Source organism: Plectropomus leopardus, chromosome 6, assembly GCF_026936395.1.
Source record: "Plectropomus leopardus strain MGB_pleo_1.0 chromosome 6, ASM2693639v1, whole genome shotgun sequence".
In the NCBI taxonomy this organism is placed as follows: Eukaryota; Metazoa; Chordata; class Actinopteri; order Perciformes; family Serranidae; genus Plectropomus; species Plectropomus leopardus.
Genome location: NC_142181.1, coordinates 38,654,385 through 38,677,053, shown reverse-complemented (window position 1 = coordinate 38,677,053; position 22,669 = coordinate 38,654,385). Strand labels below are relative to the sequence as shown.

General features: G+C 41.5%; 1 protein-coding gene across 4 annotated transcripts in view; it reads right to left on the bottom strand.

Moving 5' to 3' along the window:
* sez6b (seizure related 6 homolog b) overlaps nucleotides 1–22,669 on the bottom strand; it is a 422,519-nt gene that overhangs the window by 242,429 nt on the left and 157,421 nt on the right. For all 4 annotated transcript variants that reach the window (XM_088079418.1, XM_088079416.1, XM_088079417.1 and 1 more), the window contains exon 3: nucleotides 14,865–14,998. In XM_088079418.1, the coding sequence (XP_087935544.1) occupies nucleotides 14,865–14,998 (134 nt within the window). The remainder of the gene's footprint in view (nucleotides 1–14,864; nucleotides 14,999–22,669) is intronic.

Here is a 22,669-nt window from a genome sequence, read left to right as displayed (position 1 = left end):
ACATTTTGTCTGTCTGGTGTCTCCAGTGCCACCTAGTGGCCACAGGATGTATAACCGCATATGAAATATCTAACTGAAGTATCGAAACTCTCTGCCTGCCTATCCTAATTTCACCGAAATGAAAGATCCTGGGACATTGAAAGTTATTCAGTTTCTGAGTTTTTGTCACATCATGTGGGCCTGGCTAGGTTTTTAACTTTGATGTTTCGCCATTAAAACAGGAAGTTTTTGTAACCCAGCCAGACATTGTCCAATCTGCCCCAAATTTCTCATGCTTGATGAGAGTCCTGACCTGAACACATCTGCATTGCTCATTCCACTTATCGGCAAACCGCCACCTAATGGAAACAGGAAGTTACATGATTTATATTTTTAGGTGCATCCCCTTACAGGTTTACCACATTCAACCAAAACTTGGTAACAAAAGCTGCTTTCAGACCTTCATGATGCCTCCTTGTGAAGATCATATGTTTTCAATTAACGCTGTTGCCATGGCAATGCTGTTTTCGCCACCAAACAGGAAGCTAATGTAACTTTATTTTGTATTAAACAATTTTCCTGGAATTTTATTCATGTGATCAGGTGGCAACCCTGAACACATTAACATATAAGTTAACCTTGATACTCAGTGTGCCACCTACTGGCAACAGGAAGTATACCTTGTAACACAATTATCGTTTGATTTACATGAAATTCACATGGTTTGTTCTATAAATTATGTTAACCAAGATGACATGCTGATTATGTCCCCTCCACTGCCACCTAGTGGCCAATGGAAATACTACGCCATGTGACATTTCTCACTCGAGGGAGAAAACTCTGCATGCATTATCTAACTTCACAGAGATAAGCGACTGTGTCAGATGGAGTTCTGTAAGGAACCCCTACATGCTTGGGGGTGCTTGGGCTTATAGGGTAAACTTACAATAACTGGTAGAAGCACTGGTAAACCAGCAGCTCCTGTGTTCAGCAGTGTTAAATTCAATGTTTTTCTCAGTGGAGTCAAATATAGCCTGAACTTAAGCTGATGTTGCTTTTTTTTAGGTGGCTATAATATATTTTGTTATTGACCCCTCCACGGCAAGTAGATTGCTTAGCTTCCATGTTTAGACTCCAGCTTGCTTCTCCAAACTGGCAACTTACATCTAATGTATGTAATGACTATGGATAAGTACCTCATACCACAAAACCAACCATCAGCAAACAGATACACATATATATATATATATATATATATATATATATATATATATATATATATATATACATATATATATATATATATATCTGTTCAAACAGAGAGTTGACTGGATCAGTGCAAATTGAAATGAAGTTTTTAGTTTTTACCCTTGGACATCAGAGTGGTGGATTATCTCTGTTGTCTGTAATTCCACAATTCACCTGAGTGAGAGATATCAATGCTTTACTGCACTGCTCCTGCCACAGGTTTTGGGGCCTAACGGTAAAAAGGCCCAAACCCGAACCCAGTAATCCCTTTTATCAAAGTACTGCATCATGGTAAAATCGGGCTTATCTTGTACACAAAGACAATTAAATTAGGTAACAGCGATACTGCAGGGCTAATAAAGAGCTCTGGAGTAGATTAATGAGTGTGATTTATTGATAAGACAAATTAAAAGTCACTTCTAAGTGTGTAAAATGCTCTGACTGACCTTCCAGATCCATCTGACATCTTTGATGCATGTCCAACATAATTTGAATTCTACTTTTGTTGAAGTCTGTCTATCCAAGGAGGGAACCTTTTCAATTTAGTTAAGAGAAGCTGATAAGACATTTTAGCCAAGACTCATTTAGTGAGGTCCGTAAACAAACAAAAGGAGAGGACAGATAATCCATGAGCAATTAATGAACTACGGCAGCTCAGCCACATCCGGAACACCGGAGTCACTTTTAATAATGAATAAATGGAAGATGTGAGAGGACTGCATTTATTTTATCTCAGGTGTTTTGCTTATCACCTCCTCTTCCCTTCTTCTTTGCTTTCCTTATCTTTTCATTCTTGCTCCTAATGCTCTCATATTTTTGTCTTTAATCCTCTCCTCTTTACGTTCCACAAAAGCTGACTTTAGCCCAATTCTTGTTTTGTTTTGCTCGAGTGAATCAGAAGTGGTTGATTTATCCATGCCGATGAGGATGAGGAGAAAAATGGATGCAGACAGACGGACATAGTTTTCTTGATTTTATAGAAGGATATTGATCTAGAGGGACATAAAAGGCACATTAAATTCTGATACCTGTCACATGGCTGTTCAGACTGAGGTCACATTTAATAAAAAATCAGATCTGTATCTGATTTAGAACCACATTTAAAAGTGTCACAAATCTAATTTGAAAAGATATCATGAGATTTGTGCTGTTTACACTAGACAGGTTTCCATTAACCCTCAAATTGTGCAAATTGAAATTGCGCATATAAAATACGATGAGTGGAGACACATCAATATCAAAAAAACTCCCATTTATCGCAAAACATTTCTACACTCGCATGCGGTGGCGTAAAAAATGGCAAAATGGCAATGGCAACACTTTTTGGCTTTTCTAGGTTACATGATGCTATGGCTACGCACTTGTCTGTAGGAACTGGCTCCCTCAGACATGATGCAGCAGGTACTAAAAGAGTTGAGCAGATCATCTGGAAGGTTTTATTCTACAAATCCTCTGTGAAATCGTGTACTATCATACATGGTTGCTCCCACATGTAAGGGGCTTGCCTTTCCATTCATCATTCGCATAACATGCCTACATCACCTTGGATTGGAAATAATAATAGCTAGTGTGGTCGCTGCATCATCACCATGTTTCTTAGAATGTTATCGCCAGAGGAGAAGTCACAGAACATCACTCAATGTAAACGCAGTCATCTCGCAATCGTGTTTTATCATCATTTTAAAAATATCCCTGAAGTTTTGCACAAATCTGTAATGGAAACCTGACCGTCTTTAAGCAATCACATCTGTGTCACATGGGGGTGGGGGGATGTCTAGGCCCATTTTCTAGTTGTTGGATGATCTAATCCAATGACCTTCAATACTTCCTTGGAGAGGATGTTAGGCACACAGGCATCAAAGTTACCAGTACATGTGAGGGGAGTACTGTCAAGTCCTTTATCTTCTGGAAAATATCCCAGATATTCACATAGTTACAGCTTTTTTCCTTCTCTTTTTTGTTGACTAAAGAATCTGCCCATTTCTGAAAGCAAGCCATATACCTTAACTCTCACCATGTCTTTTCATATTCTTCTTTATGGCCTATTCCACCTCTTTTCTTGCCCCTTTTTGTGCTTTCTGCTCCTCCGACAGTTTTACCTTCCTTTAATTTCCTTTTCTCTCCTTCCCTTTCATTTCCTTTTCTTTCCTGTCCTTTTCTCTCCATATCAGCAACACGAAGCAGCTGTCAGACGTCATTGACCATGATTTGCAACCACATATTCATTTTTTATCCTAAATATATTAGACCAGGCATCTGGAAGGTCAGCAGCATAATGGCCATTGTATATTTTATGAGCAGCAGGAAGCAAAGCTCTTGAAGTTAATCATGTGGGGGAGGGTTTTTTCAGGTAGAGACAAGGGCGCTACTTAAATCATCACATAAGCCTCCCCAAAAAGGTCAGATGCTTCAAAACGACACTGAATGCCCAAGAGTGGATAGAGTGGCTGTAATCATTTGGAGCGCCTGCCATTGTCTACAGGCCAAACACATTTGTGGAGGTGACATTGGACATCTACAGAACAATTCCATTCCCAGTGAGTGCTAGTGTGTGCCATACCATGGTACACTTGTCACATTGCATCTGTGTGTCTATAGGAGGTTGTTGGTATGAGGGGCCGTGTAGGGCATTACCTCTCACATTCACATATGAAACAAATATCATTCACACACACAACTGAAAACCACACACACACACACACATACACACACAACTGAAATACTTTCACAAACACAACTGAAAACCATTCATACACACACAACTGAAATCATTACACTGACACACACACAACTAAAAACCATACATGCACACAACTGAAAACCATTCACATCCTTGAAACCTGGGCAAATTGGTTTGATTGAAAAAAAAAAAAAAAACACGGCAAGAGCAACGTGCTCATTGCCTATTTCCATGTTTTTGAAAGAAGTCAAACCAATTTGCTTAGGCTCCAAAGGTTTTAAAACTTGTGAGTGGTGTCTGAATGTAGCACAAGAAATGTGAAGTTGATCCAGGATTTAAAGGGTTAACCTTGTCTAGCATCTTTTTTTAAAATTAATTAATTAATAATTAGGTAGAGAATTACCAAATTTAAAATGTGTGCATATCAGTGTCTCTTTAATCATTTGTCAATCACTACTTCCTGACTTCTTCTGGTTGCTTATATAAGGTGCCTGTCTACATTGGCTGTACAGTAATAGCAAGTCCATGCATTGTTTCCCTGTGTCCTCTATAAGACAAGCATTTTCTCATCTGACGCCCCATTAGTGGACATCATTTTTGTCCACTACGCCTTCCAAAACTGTTTTATTTTACTGTTGAAAAGTAGGTATAAAATATTTTGTTTTCTGATCCTATGGTATACATTTTTATAAGTTAATGGGTACCATGACATCTAAACATAGGTAAAAAAATCAGCAGAAGAAAGCAGCTGAGTAATTTCTTTTGATTTTAAAATGTTTCCTTGTTTCCTCCCACAGTGTACTGCCCAGCACTGCAGTCGTCATACTTGCTAACAGCCTTGGGTCTGCTTGATACAAAGTAGTCTGTACCGAATATCAAGTCTAAAAGATAAAGTGTTTGTAGCACTTTAATGGCCACACCTGAGACAAGGTGAAACATCTCTTTTATATCCAATTTTGGACAGTCTCTCCTAAAAAAATTCATGGTGTTGTATTTGTACACAATCTAACATTTTAAGTAACGTGTTAAAATCAAACAAATCTTCTCACCGCACATCTAACCAATCACTGCATAAAGTGAGGGTACTTGTGGGATTGTAGATTTTGGAAAAGTCACAAAACATTGTCACATGCAAACCTCCCAATTGCAATGTCAGGAAACAGAACTGGGAGTAGGTTTGAGCATGAGTGTGAAACATGCTGATGTTCAAATGTGAGACATTTTGTTGCCAACCTCTGTTGCCGGGAGCAATTTGGGGTTCAGTATCTTCCCCAAGGAGGAGCCAGGGACCTTCCGATTAGAAGACAACCCGCTACCTCTGAGCCACAGCCACACTTAGACAGTACAGACTGCACTGGAGCCTGCACTGTGTAGGGGGACCATGGTACCAGTGGGCCCCACCAGATGGAGAGAGGGAGATTTGTGTTTATTACTGTAGCAAAAATGAATCCTTTTAAAGATTATATGGATGATTCAGTTTAAGATACATATTGTCAAATATGCAAACCCATCTCTATCATGGTGTAATAAAAAAGTCAGAACCAACCAAATCCATCCATCCATCCATTTCTTCCGCTTATCCGGGGTCGGGTCGCGGGAGCAGCAGCCTAAGCAGGGAAGCCCAGACTTCCCTCTCCCCGGCCACTTCATCCAGCTCTTCCCGGGGGAACCCGAAGCGTTCCCAGGCCAGCTGTGAGACATTGTCTCTCCAGCGTGTCCTGGGTCTTCCCCGGGGCCTCCTACCCTGACATACCCTGAACACCTCACCAGGGAGGCGTCCTGGAAGCATCCTAATTAGATGCCCAAGCCACCTCATCTGGCTCTTCTCAACGCGGAGGAGCAGCGGCTCTACTCCGAGCTACTCCCGGTTGACCGAGCCTGTCACCCTATCTCTAAGGGAGAGCCAAGCCACCCTAAGGGGGAAGCTCATTTCAGCCGCTTGTACCCGTGATCTTGTTCTTTCGGTCACTTCCCAAAGCTCGTGACCATAGGTGAGGATAGGAACGAAGATTGACCAGTAAATCGAGAGCTTTGCCTTTCAGCTCAGCTCCCTCTTCACCACGACAGATCGGTGCAGAGTCCGCATTACTGCAGACGCTGCACCGATCAGCCTGTCGATCTCCCGCTCCATCCTTCCCTCAGTCGTGAACAAGACCCCGAGGTACTTAAACTCCTCCACTTGGGGCAGGAGCTCGTCCCTGACCTGGAGGGGGCACTCCACCCTTTTCCAGCTGAGAACCATGGTCTCGGATTTGGAGGTGCTGATTCTCATCCCGGCCGCTTCACACTCGGCTGTGAACCGATCCAGTGAGAGCTGGAGGTCACGGCCTGATGAAGCCAACAGGACCACATCATCTGCAAAGAGCAGAGACCCAATCCTGAGGTCATCAAACCAGAACCCCTCAACACCCTGGCTGCGCCTAGAAATTCTGTCCATAAAAATCATGAACAGAATCGGTGACCATGGGCAGCCCTGGCGGAGTCCAACCCTCACCAAAAACGAGTTTGTCTTACTGCCAGCAATGTGGACCAAGCTCTGGCACCGGTCATACAGGGAATGGACAGCCCGTATCAGGGGGTCCAAAACCCCATATTCCCAGAGAACCCCCCACAGGACTCCATGAGGGACACTGTCGAATGCCTCCTCCAAGTCCACAAAACACATGTGGACTGGTTTGGCAAATTCCCATGCACCCTCAAGGACCCTGCCAAGGGTCCAGAGCTGATCCACAGTTCCATGACCGGGGCAAAAAACCGCACTGCTCCTCCTGAATCCGGGGTTCAACTATCCAGTGGACCCTCCTCTCTAGTACCCCCGAATAGACCTTACCAGTGTGATCCCCCTGTAGTCGGAACACACCCTCCGGTCCCCCTTCTTAAAAAGAGGGACCACCACCCCAGTCTGCCAGTCCAAGGGCACTGCCCCTGATGTCCACGCAGTGTTGCAGAGTCGTGTCAACCATGACAGCCCCACAATATCCAGGGCCTTGAGAAACTCCGGGTGGACCTCGTCCACCCCTGGGGCCCCGCCACCGAGGAGCTTTTTGACCATCTCGGTAACCTCAGCCCCAGACATGGAGGAGCCCATCCCCGAGTCCCCAGGCCCAGCTTCCTCACCGAAAGGCATGTCAGTGGGATTGAGGAGGTCTTCGAAGTATTCCTTCCACCGATCCGCAACGTCCCGAGTCGAGGTCAGCAGCACCCCGTACCCACCATACACAGTGTTGACAGAGCACTGCTTCCCCCTCCTGAGATGGCGGATGGTGGTCCGGAACCTCTTCGAAGCCGTCCAGAAGTCATTCTCCATGGCCTCACCGAACTCCAGTGGCAACTCCAGGGTGGAAGAGAGTCCATCCCCTCTCGAGAAGACTGGTTCTGGAGCCCACGCTGTGTGTCAAGGTGAGGCTGACTATATCTAGTCAGAACTTCTCAATCTCGCGCACCAGCTCAGGCTCCTTCCCCACCAGAGAGGTGACATTCCACGTCCCCAGAGCTAGCTTCTGAGGCTGAGTATTGGACTGCCAAGGTCCCTGCCTTCGGCTGCTGCCCAACTCACACGGCACCCGCCCCCTATGGCCCCTCCTACGGGTGATGAGCCCATGGGCAGGAGGTCCCACGTCGCCTCTTCGGGCTGTGCCCGGCCGGGCCCCTTGGGTAAAGGCCCGGCCACCAGGTGCTCGCCATCGAGCCCCACCCCCAGGCCTGGCTCCAAGGGGGGCCCCGGTGACCTGCATCCGGGCGAGGGAAACTCTGGACCATTGGTCTTGTTCATCATAAGGGACCAGTGAGCTACACTTTGTCTGGTCCCTCCCCTAGGACCTGTTTGCCATGGGTGACCCTACCAGGGGCATACAGCCCGACAACTGAGCTCCTAGGATCACTGGGACACGCAAACCCCTCCAATTTTGTTTAGGTTTATTTACATATACTATAAAAAAATCAACAAACTATTAACAACTATTAAATGAATGTATGTTGTTGTTTGATCATGGAACAAGACAATAAGACTCCAGCAGGTGAAGCGCAAAATCTGTCAACACTGACAAGCTGAGCACATCGTGGTAAGCCCAGCGAGCAGTCAGGCCATTCAAACACAAAAGCAATTACAAGAAAAGAACAAGAGGAGAAGACTGCAAAGCTCCCTGAATTACATTATTTATATAACCACCCAGCTGAGGCAGCCTTACCTTCCAGCTGTGTTTGAAAACAACACAAAGTTTTCCAAACACAAAGAAAAACAACCCTAAAGAGTTAACATAGCAGCTAAATCAATCTTTTTTGATCAGGTGCTTAAAATTCCAACAATAAATCCCCTTAGTACTTACAAAATAGTACCCTTTTGTGTGCAGTTTATATAAAGCACTTTGTTAACTTTGCAAGATAAGAAAAAACTGATGCCCAAATGCCAGATTTCTATTAAAAGTTAGTTTCTACAATAATACTGTTAATAAACTGATAATAAAACAGCTCAAATGTAGTGTAAATACCTATTCTCTGCCGTCCCTTTTTAAAGCCCTTCATTTTTGTCCTGTCAGGACTCTCATCTTATATATTATTTCATTCCTTTTGCTGGTGTTTTAGGTTTTCGCCATGGTATCGTTTAAGTATCGGTATCGAGATACTTTGGGCAGGTATCGTTTCGAAGTCATAATTTTGGTGTCATGACAACACTACTACCAGGGGGATAGCCAGCCTATGAATTATAATGGAAAGCCAACTAATAACCTAGTTGATGCTGGCTGTTCCTAGTATTAGAAAACCGTTATTTACATGTTTTTAGTTGCAGGCCTAACCAGTCAGAAACAGAGTCAGAACCATTTAAATATGTGAGTACAGGGTGCTTTTCCAAGGGGATTTAGGGTACCTGATGGGCCAGCATGCCCCTGTTTCCATGGTTATTATTTTAGAGTCGGGTTGCCACTAAGCACCTGTTTCATTGTGTGTGTATGTGGACTTTTGTGGGTAAATGTGTGCATGCTGCTGTAACTGGCCAGTTTTTGGAACATGGTGTTGTTTGTTGATAAGTATTGTAGCTCTCTTTTCTCTTATTTACTATAATCTCTTGCTTTTGTTGTGGTCCGAGATTTTGGCTCTGTTGTTTGTTCTGCAGTTGCCTGACTTCTCTCTCCCTGTCTCCACAGCATGAGCACCGAGGAGTGGGGCGATCTCCAGGAGCACTGGGCGCCCGGCACAGCTGCAGCTTGTTCTGCCTAAATTGGCTGGCTTTATAAGCCACGCTCCCTTTGTCTCCTGTGCGGGATGATTTCCTGGTGTCTCAGTGTCTCTCCCTCGTGCTCCATGTGATCTCCTGTCTTCGCCTCGAGTTTTGCTCCTGTCCTTGTGAGTGGTTGTGAGTTTTGGGTGCCTCGTCGCCATTTACTTTGCTGTTTTCGATCAGTTTTTCTCTGTTTTATAATAAAAGTAGATTTTTGTTTGAAACTCTGCAACTGGGTCCTGGCGTCTGTTGGCTCACACGTAACAGCTTTTTTGTGGAGGAATGTAGTTGTTGTGAGATTGTTGGACTAAAAATGCCTGAAAAAGTCTGCAGTCATTTCAGCAGACAGAGAAATGGACTGCTGGACAATAGCAGAGGTATCTCATTCCCGAATTAAAATCCAGCACATTCTTGGTACTGTATATGTACACCTCATTGTGTGTGCATATCTATGTGTGTGCTTCTTTACTTCCGAACACAAGGGCCCCTCATAATAGCCTCTAATGGACTCTGTTCTCTCCTCCAATCACAAGCATGCATCCCTTCATTGAAATTTGCATTAACATAGTCAGCCAATCTGGACCTTAATTACCTTAAGACATGCTGAACCCACAACATGTAAGGTAGCACATACCACTGTCTACTACGGCTGTTCTTCTTAGCAAATGGGAAATTAGCCCACAGACTTTCTTTCTCAATGAATGCAGTCATCATCGTTGGCACAAACCAATCAATTTCCTTGGCGCAGACCTTGCAGAGAGCAGTGTTCAGGAGCCACCAGCCTGCGAGGCTAGCCCATTCTCACTCCTAACTCGTCAAATATGTCGCCTCTGTCAGTGCTTTTGGCATACGAGCATGACGCCGAACACCACATTCCTAAATGCAGCTGGACGGCATCAGATGAGAACGTGCTCGGACAGAACTGGCGGGGTTGATATGATAGACAGTATTATCTATAGTCCAGTAGAGGGTTTTGCTTTGCTAATAGAATTAGGTTTACAATATTGAACACTACTTCACATTACTTGAATTAATATATTATATCTGCGGGGAGTGTGGTTGTTCTCTCAGAGTCAACCATGGGTTCTCTGGCTTCCTCCCACATTACAAAGACATGCAAATTAATTGGTGACTCTAAATTGGCCATAGGTGTCAATGTGAGCATGAATGGTAGTCTGTTGCTACTTGTTAGCCCTGCAATAGTGGCAACCTATCCAGGGTGTACCCCCCCCCACCGCACAACCCCTGACAGGTTAAGCGCTTACGGATATGAATGAATGACTGTTGAATCATAGCTAGACCTACAAAATTATTTGTAACTGCACGCTGCCTAAAATTACAGATGTGCAGTAACACTGAACACAGAACAGAACACAATACAGAACAGAATAGAACACATTAATCTAATTCACGTCAATCTTTTCAGTTGTTCGTTTCAGTCCCATGATGATGGTGAGTTATTTATTTATTTATTTGTAGCTTTTGTAACAGTTTATAGTCCAGTGCTTATTTCTTTTTCAGCATTGCTTTGCTTGCTTTGTCTGCTTTGTATATTAAATAAATACCTTAAATGAATAACCATATCTAGAGAACTGGTTTTGGAAAATCAATGCACCACTTATTGAGAAATTTAAGCATAGTCATATATTTATGAGTTCTAAATGATTAATATCAAAGACAGACAAAGGGTGTCTCGCTCTCTCTCCTTTTTTTTTGTTTTTTGTAGACTCAGCAGAGAAAGTCTTCATGAAAATGATTACTGAGGAGGGGCAATAAGGTTTTCACTGCTGATGGAAAGAAAAAGATTTCATGCTCAGTAAAAAAAAAGGCAAGATGCTTAACTGAATGCACATTTATGCAGAGCATCATTCCCAATCACATGGACTTCATTGTTCTACTGACTGTGAGGCCATAACCTAAATCCACTGAGACAAAACCTATTTTTAATCACATGCAGAAGACCGACTGTTGAGTTTTGACTTGGGACACAAGAGCCAGTGTCAAAGATGAAACCTACAATTTATGTACTGTGGGAATTCTCAAGGGTAAATTCTCAAGGTTATTAAGAACTAACTGACATTTAGCTCATGAAATATTATCTGCGTGACAAATGCTATCCTCAACATGAAAAAGAAAATGGCCACACTGACCTCATCATGCAAAGCGTTTTTATCTTGTCATATATGTGAGGAAATGTAAGCTGGTATTTCAGAATCTGCTCAACTATGAAAGCATGCTTCATGTTTCATATATCTGTGACATGTTTCTGGTGAAATCCTCTTACAAAATCCAAACATATGGTGGAAGGGAGAGCAGCATAATGGAATTGTATTTTTACAATGAACATTGAATCGTTCTCCTGTCAGAGCAGCTGCTATGTAAGCTGTATATCCGCAGTGCTGGCCCAGAGACAGCTGGAGAACTATTGTTGGTGAAAAATTAAAATGCTAATTGAAGCCATCAATCTGACAGTAGGCAAACAGCATGCTCAGTGTTTTAACAGTTTAAACAGCGACAATGTCTTTACACTGTCGGAGTGGGTCCAGACCCATTGTATGCACAGGGACAACACAGTGTAATAAAAACTGAGCACTGGCATAGGTCACACACACACACACACACACACACACACACACACACTATTGATTACGGTGTCAGTATGTCACCCTGCTGGAAAGGCAATCCATTTAAACACCATGTCCATAGTCACTAATGTCAGTCACTCACACACACACACACACACACACATCAAATGATAGTATTATAGTGTTTGTCGTTAATTTACAGTCAAAAAAGAGGGCAGTCTGAGGGTTACAAAAGCTGGAAGCAAACCAACACCTTCTCAGCACATATTGCCATTTTGCCAGTGGGCCTTCCCGTCTCTATTTTTTGCTCTAGGTATCCCTCTGCATCTGCTGTTAACATTCTGGGATGCCACAACCGAGGCCAGGATGTCAGCGAAAGCACATGGTTAGAATTAGGCAACAAAAGCATGCGTCAACCAACACTAGGACATCAACAAAAGCACATTGTTAGGATTAGGTAAGAAACAAATTGCGGGGTTTGTTGGACCCATCCACCACCCTTCCCTGGCCTATAAAGACCTTCCAGCTCCTTATATTACCTTGGTAGAAGAAGTGTTTCAGCCTGACGCTGACCAATGACCAATCATGGTTAGGAAGGTCTTTTAGGCTCTGTCTGGCTGTGTTATCAACTGACACTGTTTGACTTTGTATCCTTCCGGCGATCTGGGCGACCGGCAGCGTATTATAACACAATGGAAGGTTCCATCTGGCTGTGTTACAAACTTTGCTGGTTGGCAGTAAAAGGTGGCTTTTAGTGTCGGAATCTTGCACAACAATTACTGATAAAGTGCTGGTATTTGATGACTGTGGAATGAGAACAGGCTGAGTACACACCACAACCAAGTTTACTGACCACACAGCTGTGGTTGATCTGCTTACAGAAAACAATGAAAAGGCCTGAAGAAAGAAGAGGACTTGAACAGCTGGTATCAGGCTTCTCCTGAATGTCAGTAAGTCTATGGAGATGATAGGGCACTTTGGGAAGAAGCAGGGAAGGAACTATGCCAACCTAAACATAACTGGGTCCTCAGTGCAAAGGGTGGAATCCTTCAAGAACCTTGGTGTCAAAACCACCAAGGGCCTGACCTGGACACTGCATTCTGTCTTAGTGAGAAAGGCAAGACAGAGACTTTTTGGTGATTTATTTAGTGTCACAAAAAAATAGACAGATGAATGTTCATTGTGCAATTATGCACAGCTGTTCGGCCGCTCAAGCTCTATCTTCCTCCTTCTCATGGCACAGTGACCACCCAGAAAGAAAAGTAAGTTCAAAATAAAAATGGCTACATGGTTTGATTGACATTTTGACAGTAAGGAAGTTGAGGCATTTCTAATCCTGCACCATCAAAAGCATCCTGGTATGGAAACAGCACTTAACAAGACCGCAAGGCTGCAAAAAGTGGTTAATTCAGCAGAACATACAACAGGCTCTACCCTGCTGAAAGGATCTTTACACTGGGCACTGCAAGAATCAGGCCAGAAGAATCATTGAAGATCCCAAGCAACAAGTATTTTCTTCCTGCTGAAGATAGTACCCAATACACACCCTCCAACTCTAAACAAAACCAACTGAATTCCTGAATGTATAGGCTTACCAGTGGCCAATGTTAGCAAACCATCTAACAAGACGCAACATGTAATGAGACAACTTTATGACAACTTTGGATTAACTGGGAGGTGCATTTCTTTTCTTGGTAGAGGCCAGCCACTCTCTCATACCTCCGGCCTATGAGGTGTCCTGAAAACCACAAGTTTTCATACAAATCTGATAGCCTTGTTTTATGCATTGATACCAAGAATTTGTAATAAATACATTAAGATGACCTTTAGCCAAAAACAAGTATTACTGCCACATAGTTGTATACCCCTGCGTACCAGTCAAGTTACACTTAAAGTTTACATCTATGTCTGAAAACATGGATGCTTCGCACGCATATTCCTCCCAGCAGCATAGAAGATCTCTACAGCCAGTACAGTTTTAAGGTGGCACACAAAATTAGTGTCACCAATTCTTACCAAATGTCTCCCCTTCTGTTCCTGACTCATGACGATGAGTAATGGCCAAAAAGTGTTTGTGCAGAACATTATGATGTTATAGTTGACCTTTGATCTCTTGGATAAAAAAATGTCAGAATTCCGTGATTATATCCCGTTCCACATTTGTGTGGAATGTTGAGTTATGGTGAAAAATAGGTTTTATGACATGACAATGACCTTCAACCACCGGATTCTAAACAGTTCATTCTTGAGTCCAAGTGGACGTTTGTGCCAGGTTTGACAAAATTCCCTCAAGGCCATCTTTAGACATTAACAAGAATGGGATGAATGCAAGATCACCGTGACTTTGACCTTTGACCATCAAAATCTAATCAGTTCATCCAGTCCAAGTCAAGTCCACTTGAGCATTTGTGTAAAATCAGAAGAAATTCCCACAAGGTGGGGCAGCCTCTAACTCACCTGCTAGAGTGTGCGCCCCATATGCCAAGGCCTTTGCAGTGGCCCTTTGCTGCATGTCATCCCCCCTCTCTCCCCCACATTTCCTGTCTTTATAGCTGTCCTATCAATAAAGGGAAAAATCCCCCCCAAAAAATCTTAAATAAATAAATTCCCTCAAGGTGTTCTTGAGATATCACTTTCACAAGAATGCCAAATGCAAGGTCATTATGACCTCGACCTTTGACCACCAAAATCTAATCAGTTCATCTTTGTGTCAAAGGGAATCTCTGTGCTGAATTTGAAGAAATTCCCTCAAGGTGTTCTTGGGATATCACGTTTACAAGAATGAGGCGGATAGAAGATCAAAGTGACCTTTGACCTATGACCACCATAATCTAAACAGTTAATCTTTGAGTCCAAGTGAGCATTTGTGCTAAATTTAGAGAAATTGCCGCACGGCAACCTTGAAATATTGCATTCACGAGAATGGGACGCGGGGACAACCCGAAAGCATAATGCCTCCAGCCTTGGTTATCACCAGCACGGAGGCATATAAACTACTGTGGCTGACACCAAAGTTTGCAATTTTCCATCCATATAGTAAAGAAAAATGTACAATTCCTACGTTTGTCAAGTAGAAATTTCTAATGACATCAAGCTTGCAGGAGGGCATCAGAAGACCAACATATGCTGCATGGATAGATGTTAGTCTGTCCCTTACCTGGACCTCCACTCCATAGCCCATATAAACAGTGATGACATAACTGCAGTCCACAGTGGAGTGAAAAGCAGAGCTGGACTGTGGTGGAGCCTCGATGTATCCTTCTGGCCCAGTCAAATTCAGCTGGCAGGGAACTGCAGGGACAAATAACAGCATGGACATTAATTGTATAAATTCCCACATCTTTGCATTTATGCTTGGTATGTCTAAGTGTTCTTATTATATCCTGTCTGCTCGTATCAGGATCACAGCTTAGTATCCAGATTAGGCAGTCAAAGCTGGCAGACTTCTCAACAGACATGGTGTGTCTCAGGTTAAGATGTTTAAGATGTTAAACCATTGGAAATCCTGTGTGTGTGACCTTTTATCTAACATTATTCATTGGAACTAGGGACACTACATCGCAGTAAACCACCGTTAGCTTTGCTGCCAACTTAACCTAGACTGCAGCTGTTGCATAGCCATGAACAATGTGTTGGTGGTTGTTGTTGTTTTTTAAAGATTTGTTTTTTTGGCCTTAATTTGGTTTGGACAGTTTAAGCGTGAAAGGAGAAGAGAGAGGGGATAACATACAGAAAAGTGCCACAGGTTGGAATAGGAATTTGGAGTTCAGAAAGTGATCATGAAGGTTAATCAAATCCCATTAAAGTAACAAAAGTAAAATAATAATTAAGATGATGAATAAAACAATAAAATATATAAAATCATGAGAGTCAGAACTAATAAAAAAAATTGTTATAATTCAATGAAATAACACTAAACTAAGACTACTCAAAGAAAATACTACATATGAAATAAAATAAATAAATGAACTAAAAACGGAATAAAAATAGATAAATAAACCAATGAAAGATGACAATACACAAGTAAAACCAACAAAGGAAAATAACTGATAAACCAATTAACCAGAACATGTAAAAGCACTCCTGAGTTAAAACCAATAAAAAAAACAAAAAAAAAATTAAATAAAAAATAAAAAGCACAGCTAAAAAGGAATGTCTTCAAGTTAACTTTAAAAGATTATACTGCTGGGTACTTCTAATGTCAACAGGTAACATGCTCCAGCAGTTTGGAGCATAACAGCTATTTCCCTGAGACTCAGGGAATAACCAGGCGAGAGCTCAAAAGCAAATCAGAGACACCAGACTCCATAGAGAAACTCTTCTTTGACTTGTCCCCGTCCACAGCAGGACATTGCTTAGCTTCTGTGGTGGTGTTGTGGGACTGCTGTATTTTTATTTAAAATAAATATAAAATACTACCTTTTCAAGTTGTATGTCCCTCACCTAAGCCATAATTAAAAACAGAAGTCCCTCGTCAGTGCTTAGGCTACAATTTTTAAATGCCTGACTTGTTTTGTAGCATTCCCTTCCCCCCTCATAATAATAAAGAGTCCCTATGCCTAACCACCAAGGGAGGCCAGCGCGCCAACTAGGAGAATGCACAGAACGCAAAATCCAGTTCAAGTCAGACTGAGGTGTTTACATGAAGGAATAGCTCGACTTCCAGTCACATTATCTGGGTGTGGTAGTCCGATTGCGAGAATTTTAACTTAGTCCAATAACTAACTGAGTAGTAATGAGGAGTAATACCATAAATAACTCATGAAGGGAGTTGGTATTGTGTTGAACAGTTGACCAATTTATTGCTTTACAGTAACAGTGGAACATTCACAGTATTGGTCTCTTTTTATGAAAATAGAGCTCTTTAAAAAAAAAAAGAAAACAAAAGAGTGAGTCCCAGGGAGTTGGGCTCTCCTACTCCAAGGGTCCTTTAAAGTTGGTATTTGTCAAGCACTTCAATAGTTCCTTTTTCATGTCCTGAAGTGTGTTCAGCAGTCATAAATGCTGCCACCCAGGTAATGGTATGTGTGTGGTCATATCGGGAATCACACTGAATGATCAACCAAATCCGACGTCCTCTGGAAACAGGTCCACGACCGTCCACTGTCTCGCTGGACTGGGCTTGCTATCACTAAGTTCATCAGTAAATCTGGTACTTCAAAAAACCAACCTACAGAAATAGTGCAGAATTGTAAGTTTTCCAGTTCTGTTTCTATCATGAGACCTCACTGACTTTATCTTCCTCAAGGTATTTTACAATTTATAATCAGAAACTGAGGATATACATACGGTAAAATAAACTGCCATTAATCACAATAATTTTAGTGTTTTAGCAACAAAAACATGAATTACTTATCATGAATTGCAATAAGTCAAGGTATTTTAACAAATAAATGAATGATTTTTCTTTTTAAACCTCTTCTTATTTATAACATTACTCTTTTTAAGAGTAAGGTTTTTTTTGTTTTTTTTTTAATTTTTAAACGTATTGAAGTATTTTACATTTTAACCATGAATTATAGTGTTAAATTCACTTTAACATGTGTATAGATAACCAAAATCAGTTAAATGCCATGTAGTTACACTACAAACCAATAAAGCGAGTGAATTTCAATGAATTCAAGTGCTACAATGTCAACAAAATGGGTGAAATGCTCCTTTAAGATTTCACCGCAGCATGTGCTGCACTAACATACTAGAATTAGCCATTAGCTTAGCGATTAGCTTAACATTGGCATCGTGGTACACACTTAACAAACAGCAACTGCATTGTTAGTTACTGTTAGCCACCCACGCTAGCAGTTAGCGTTAGCATCTTTTTAAACATTAATACGATGATACAGTTCGCACCAAAGTACACTGAAAACATTCATTAACCTTCTCATATCTCCAGCTGTTGTTTAGAGAATAGTATCTGAACTTCGACACAATATGTGGTCGGTTATCTTTTTTCTCATGAGAGCTAGCAAACAACAGATAAGAATGACACATGTGCATCACTCACTGGAGTATCAAAGCATTAATAACTTGACAGAAGTTATTTCCCATGGGTTCACATTTTACACCAGGACTCGCTCTGTACTTCATTGTGACTTATACATGTGCATACAGGATGCTCTCAAGAAGTTTCCAGAACGATCTTCAGAAAGACAGGCAGAAAGTGATGTCATGCCCAGATAGGGACGGTACAAACACTCCCATCCACTTCAGATATAAAGTGCTTGCATTCCTTACTGGGAACAACATGCAACTACATGCAAACCACATATAAGGGATTAGTAGCCCTATGTCATGTGGGTTACACCCTCCCCTCTTGACTCTGCATGAGTCCCTTCATGCTGTGGTTTGCAGCCTATGGGTGGACTGTCATAATCACCAGTGGTGTCAAGTCCTTAGTTAAAGCTCTCTAAGAGACTCTGTGCAAAGGAGATTAAAGGTTTCCTCAACTGAAAGTAGTGAATGCAGTCAGGTGGTCGTTGCAAGCAGTCATATTTACGTACAGCCATGGGTGAGTCATTTGCTTCATTGTCTGCCACATTTTCAGTTTCATTGTCTTTGTCAGCTGTGTCAGCTGTGAGTAAACCTTTTGGAAACCCAAAGTGAACCAAAAGTAAGTGATGTCACTTTCTGATTGTCGAGTTCAGTAGAGGACATTATTTTTCAACTCTAAGTGCTTACATTCTTTCAACATTAACTTTGTGTTCCTCCAGTGTGCTGGAAAATGTCCAGGAACACTGCTACTTCCTTAAGGTTAAGACTGCCCATACACCGCTTCATTAGTCTTTGAAATGTACTGGGAGCACTGGTGATGCCCTTAACTTGTGATAGTCGTTGCAAAGATGGACCTCTCCATTTTTCTTCCGAACCACTACAATTGGTGACGAATAAGGTGATTCTGATTCACAAATCACTCACTACTAAAGTCAAATGCTAGACCTGACTTGCAGGGTTCAGAGGTTGGCTGAGAAGAGACAGTTCAACATTTTGCAGTGTCAGTGCTCTTGGTTGAAGCAGGAAAGCTGTCATAGATTTCCCATCCGTGTGGAAGGCCCCAAGAAAATCTTTGGTGCTCAAATGCAGAATTCAAGAATGTGCGGCGGGTGACCTGCAGGCTGAATGGAGCCTTGAAAAAAGTAGTAATTAAGGAAGTGTGGGGAGGATGGACTGCAAAATATCTGAAGGTCTGGGGACAAATCACTCTGCTCTTGTGATGTGTGCAGGGATTCTGATTTATTTATCATGCTTGTAGAGGGCCCTAATTGTTTAAAAGTAGTGATTAGGAATTGGGGCGATGATATAGACTGCAAAATAACATAAGGCTTGTATGCAGAGGACTCTGCTGGTGTGACATGAACGAAGAGGGATGATCCATTTATCCTGCCCGCAGAGGGGCCATAATTGTTTAAAAGTAGTTGGGGAAGAAGGGGGACGAACTAGACTGCAAAATGTCAGAAGGCTTGTATGCAGAAGACTGCTCGTGTGTCATGAACAAAGTGACTCCAATTTGTCGACAAGTGGGGGTATCAATGAAGTGACTGATCAGAAACCTGCAGATCCCTCCTTTAAAAATGCTCACTCTGAGGAACAGCCTCAATCTCAGTGGAAGAGGACCTGCGAGAGCTGCAATCCTGAAGATTCCATCCAGTACGTGTTTTTTCTTTAATACTTTAATATTTTTTACCAAATACTTTGCTTTACTTTGTTTTACACTTTTATTTATCAGGGTTGTTTTCTTTTTAGACAACCGTGAATACTTCCTTCAAGATGGATCGTCACAAGTCATGCTGAGTTAGTATTAAGTCTCTGCAAATATATTTATTTAAGAATTTAAATGTAATTTATGTTATGATATACTACACAGCTTCAGACTGTATATGCTGTGATTTTAATTACATTGTGCTTTTATTGCATTGCAGGCACACCGGTTGTGTACTCCAGTCAGCCGGTTGAAAACCGTAAGTCAAAGTTTTTGTTATTAAACCACTATGTTTTCATCGTGTTTTTTAACTCTCATGTGTCTATCACATCTATCTGCTGTATTGACATTTTGTTTTTTTATTTGTCTAAAGCAGGGGTCGGCAACCCGCGGCTCTAGAGCCGCATGCGGCTCTTTAGCGCACCCCTAGTGGCTCCCTGGAGCCTCTTCAAAAATGTATGAAAATGGAAAAGATGGGGGAGGGAAATATATTTTTTGTTTTAATATGGTTTCTGTAGGAGGACAAACATGACAAACATTCTTAACGTTTTCCAATGCTGTAAAAATGTGCATAATAAATATTAAATTTCAACATTTCTGTCAACGAAGATTTGCGTCATAGCCTGCAACACACGTTTCAGCGCGGCGTGGTGCCAGGCGTGCCAGGCAGGTGGCTGTTGTAAACAAACCGGCGGGTGTGTCATGGGCCATGGATCCCAAAGGGAAAAAGAGAAAGATAGCTGATGAGAGCAGGGGATTCAAGGAAGAATGGACCGAATCATTTGCTTTCATTGCCAATGCGGAAGGATTGCCTGCAAGTTTGCTTTGTAATGAGAAGTTGTCAAATAACAAAAAGAGTCATTTGGAAAGACATTTCCAGGGAAGGCATGCTAAATTTGCAGCCGACCACCCAGTTGGGAGTGAGAGAAAAAGTGCGATTGCAGTACTTCTGGAGAAATTAGAGGAGCACAAAGATAGATTTAAGAAGTGGATTGCATCTCCAAACTCCACTACTGCTGCAAGTTTTGTTGCAACCCGAGAGATAATAAAGCGTGGAAAACCGTGCACAGATGGTGATTACATGAAGGATTCATTCATCAAAGTATCAGAGCACCTATTTTCAGACAAACGGGTGAGAACACAATCCTGTCATAGGCACATATTTAGTAACAAAGTGCCTGTTTTTATGAAGAGATTTTTGATTTTTGTCAGTATTTGGAATGACACTTAGGGATATTATTGTGTTTTATTGCTCAGGTCCGAGGATTGCTGCGCTTGTATTGTGCATGTCTGTTGCTGAGATAAGAGGGGGAAAAGAGAAGAGGATGCTGCTGCATTGTACCCTTGCACTGACTTACTTGGCATTTGCAGAAAACTAAAGAGAAGAGGATAATGCACAGAAATGCACTGAAATCGAAATGAAACTGGCTTATTTTCGTTTTATATAGCCAGATAAGGGGGAAAAGAGAAGAGGATTGTACATGCATCTGTTTCTATTGTTCTGTGCCCCTCCTCTCTTTCTCTTTCCTTTTTTGCCATGATTGTATTTCACTTGCTATTTACGACATCTATTGCTCGTCTGTTACAGGGGTTCTTTTTGGGGAGTTTTTCCTTGGGTGATGTGAGGGTCTAAGGGCAGAGGGATGTCGTACACTGTAAAGCCCTCTGAGGCAAACCTTGTTTTGTGATAATGGGCTCTATAAATAAAACTGACTTGACTTGACTTGACTTGACTATTGTTATTGAGGTTTGAAGAGGACTGCATTTTATTTCCATGGGAAGGTCTGAAATTACAGGAGGCCTATTATGCACATTCCATTCTGTTTTTGTTTTTTTTCGAATCCTCAAAATAAAAATGACACCAAAAATATGATTTCTTTACTGTATTTCCATAATTTCATCAATGCAACAAAACATAATGCAGTAATATTGTAATGAAAGTTAAACTTAAAGCCCCAAATATCGTACAGCAGAGTAGTCACGTGGTGTGTCATTCTCTCCAGGATGTGCTGCAGGGAAAATAAACATTTAATCATGAATTCTCATTATGTATTTGTAGCCTACTTAGTCATTTTGATAGTAGGCTAATATAGCTAATATACACTTACAGCCTGTGTTGCCTTCATATAAGGCTTATATAAGGCTTTTAATTTTTTGCGGCTCCAGACAGATTTGTTTTTTGTTTTTTTGGTCCAATATGGCTCTTTGAACATTTTGGGTTGCCGACCCCTGGTCTAAAGGATCTCAAGAGACTTTTTAAGTAGCATCAAGAGTGGGAATTTGAAGGTAAAATACATTTTTTATATATACATTACTTTTTCAAGCATGTGAGACTTCTTTTTAACTGCGCGAGACACTGCAAGATCTTAATGTCCTTATGGCTGAGGTATATCAGAAAAAGTCTCAGATCACAAATTGCAGAAGGCTGGTATACAAAGTGCTGAGAGTCTGAGAGTCTCAGTCGGATCATTGATGATACATGTGATGTGAAAAGTGTGAAAAAAACATTTATTTATATAATTGATACTGAAATGATTAATGTTTCAAGATACATTTGATTTCTCGTGAGACTCCTTTGGGTTAAAGTAATTGATTATATTACACTGAGTTCTGACTCAGAGGAAACAGTGAATTTTGCAGCAGTCACTTTTTTATTTTTATTTCTTAATTTTGTTTTGTTATAGTATATATTTATTACATGTCTAAGATGTATAGTTTGAATTGTTACCTTTTCTTAATGATTTCTAAAATTAATTTTCAAGAGGCTCCAGTGGACCTGGGGGCAGAGGCAGAGCCAGAGGCAGAGTCTGAGCCTATTGTGGTGGAGGATTCAGACTCTGACTTGGAGGAAACTATGAATTTTGCAGCAGGCAAAACAGCAGGTTAACTTTTTTATTTTTATTACTTCTTTTTGTAATAGTATATATTTATTACATGTCTAAGATGAATAGTTTAAAATTACCTTTTCTTAATGATTTCTAAAATTATTTTTCAGGGGCTCCAGTGGAACCAGGGATTGGTGAGTATCTTTATTTTTGTTTTTGATTCTAATTTTTGATTATCATTACTTTAAAAATTACATTTGTTTTTCAGCAGAAGAAGAAGCAGCACCAGCACCACCAGCAGCACCAGCAGCAACAGGGGCAGCTCAATCAAGCACAGCGACAAGAACACAGCAGATTCCCTTTTTGGAGGGAGAAGAAGAAGGATAGAATAGAAGCCCTCTACCAGTCAGGCTTGTGTTCAGTTCCTTCATCGGAATTTGA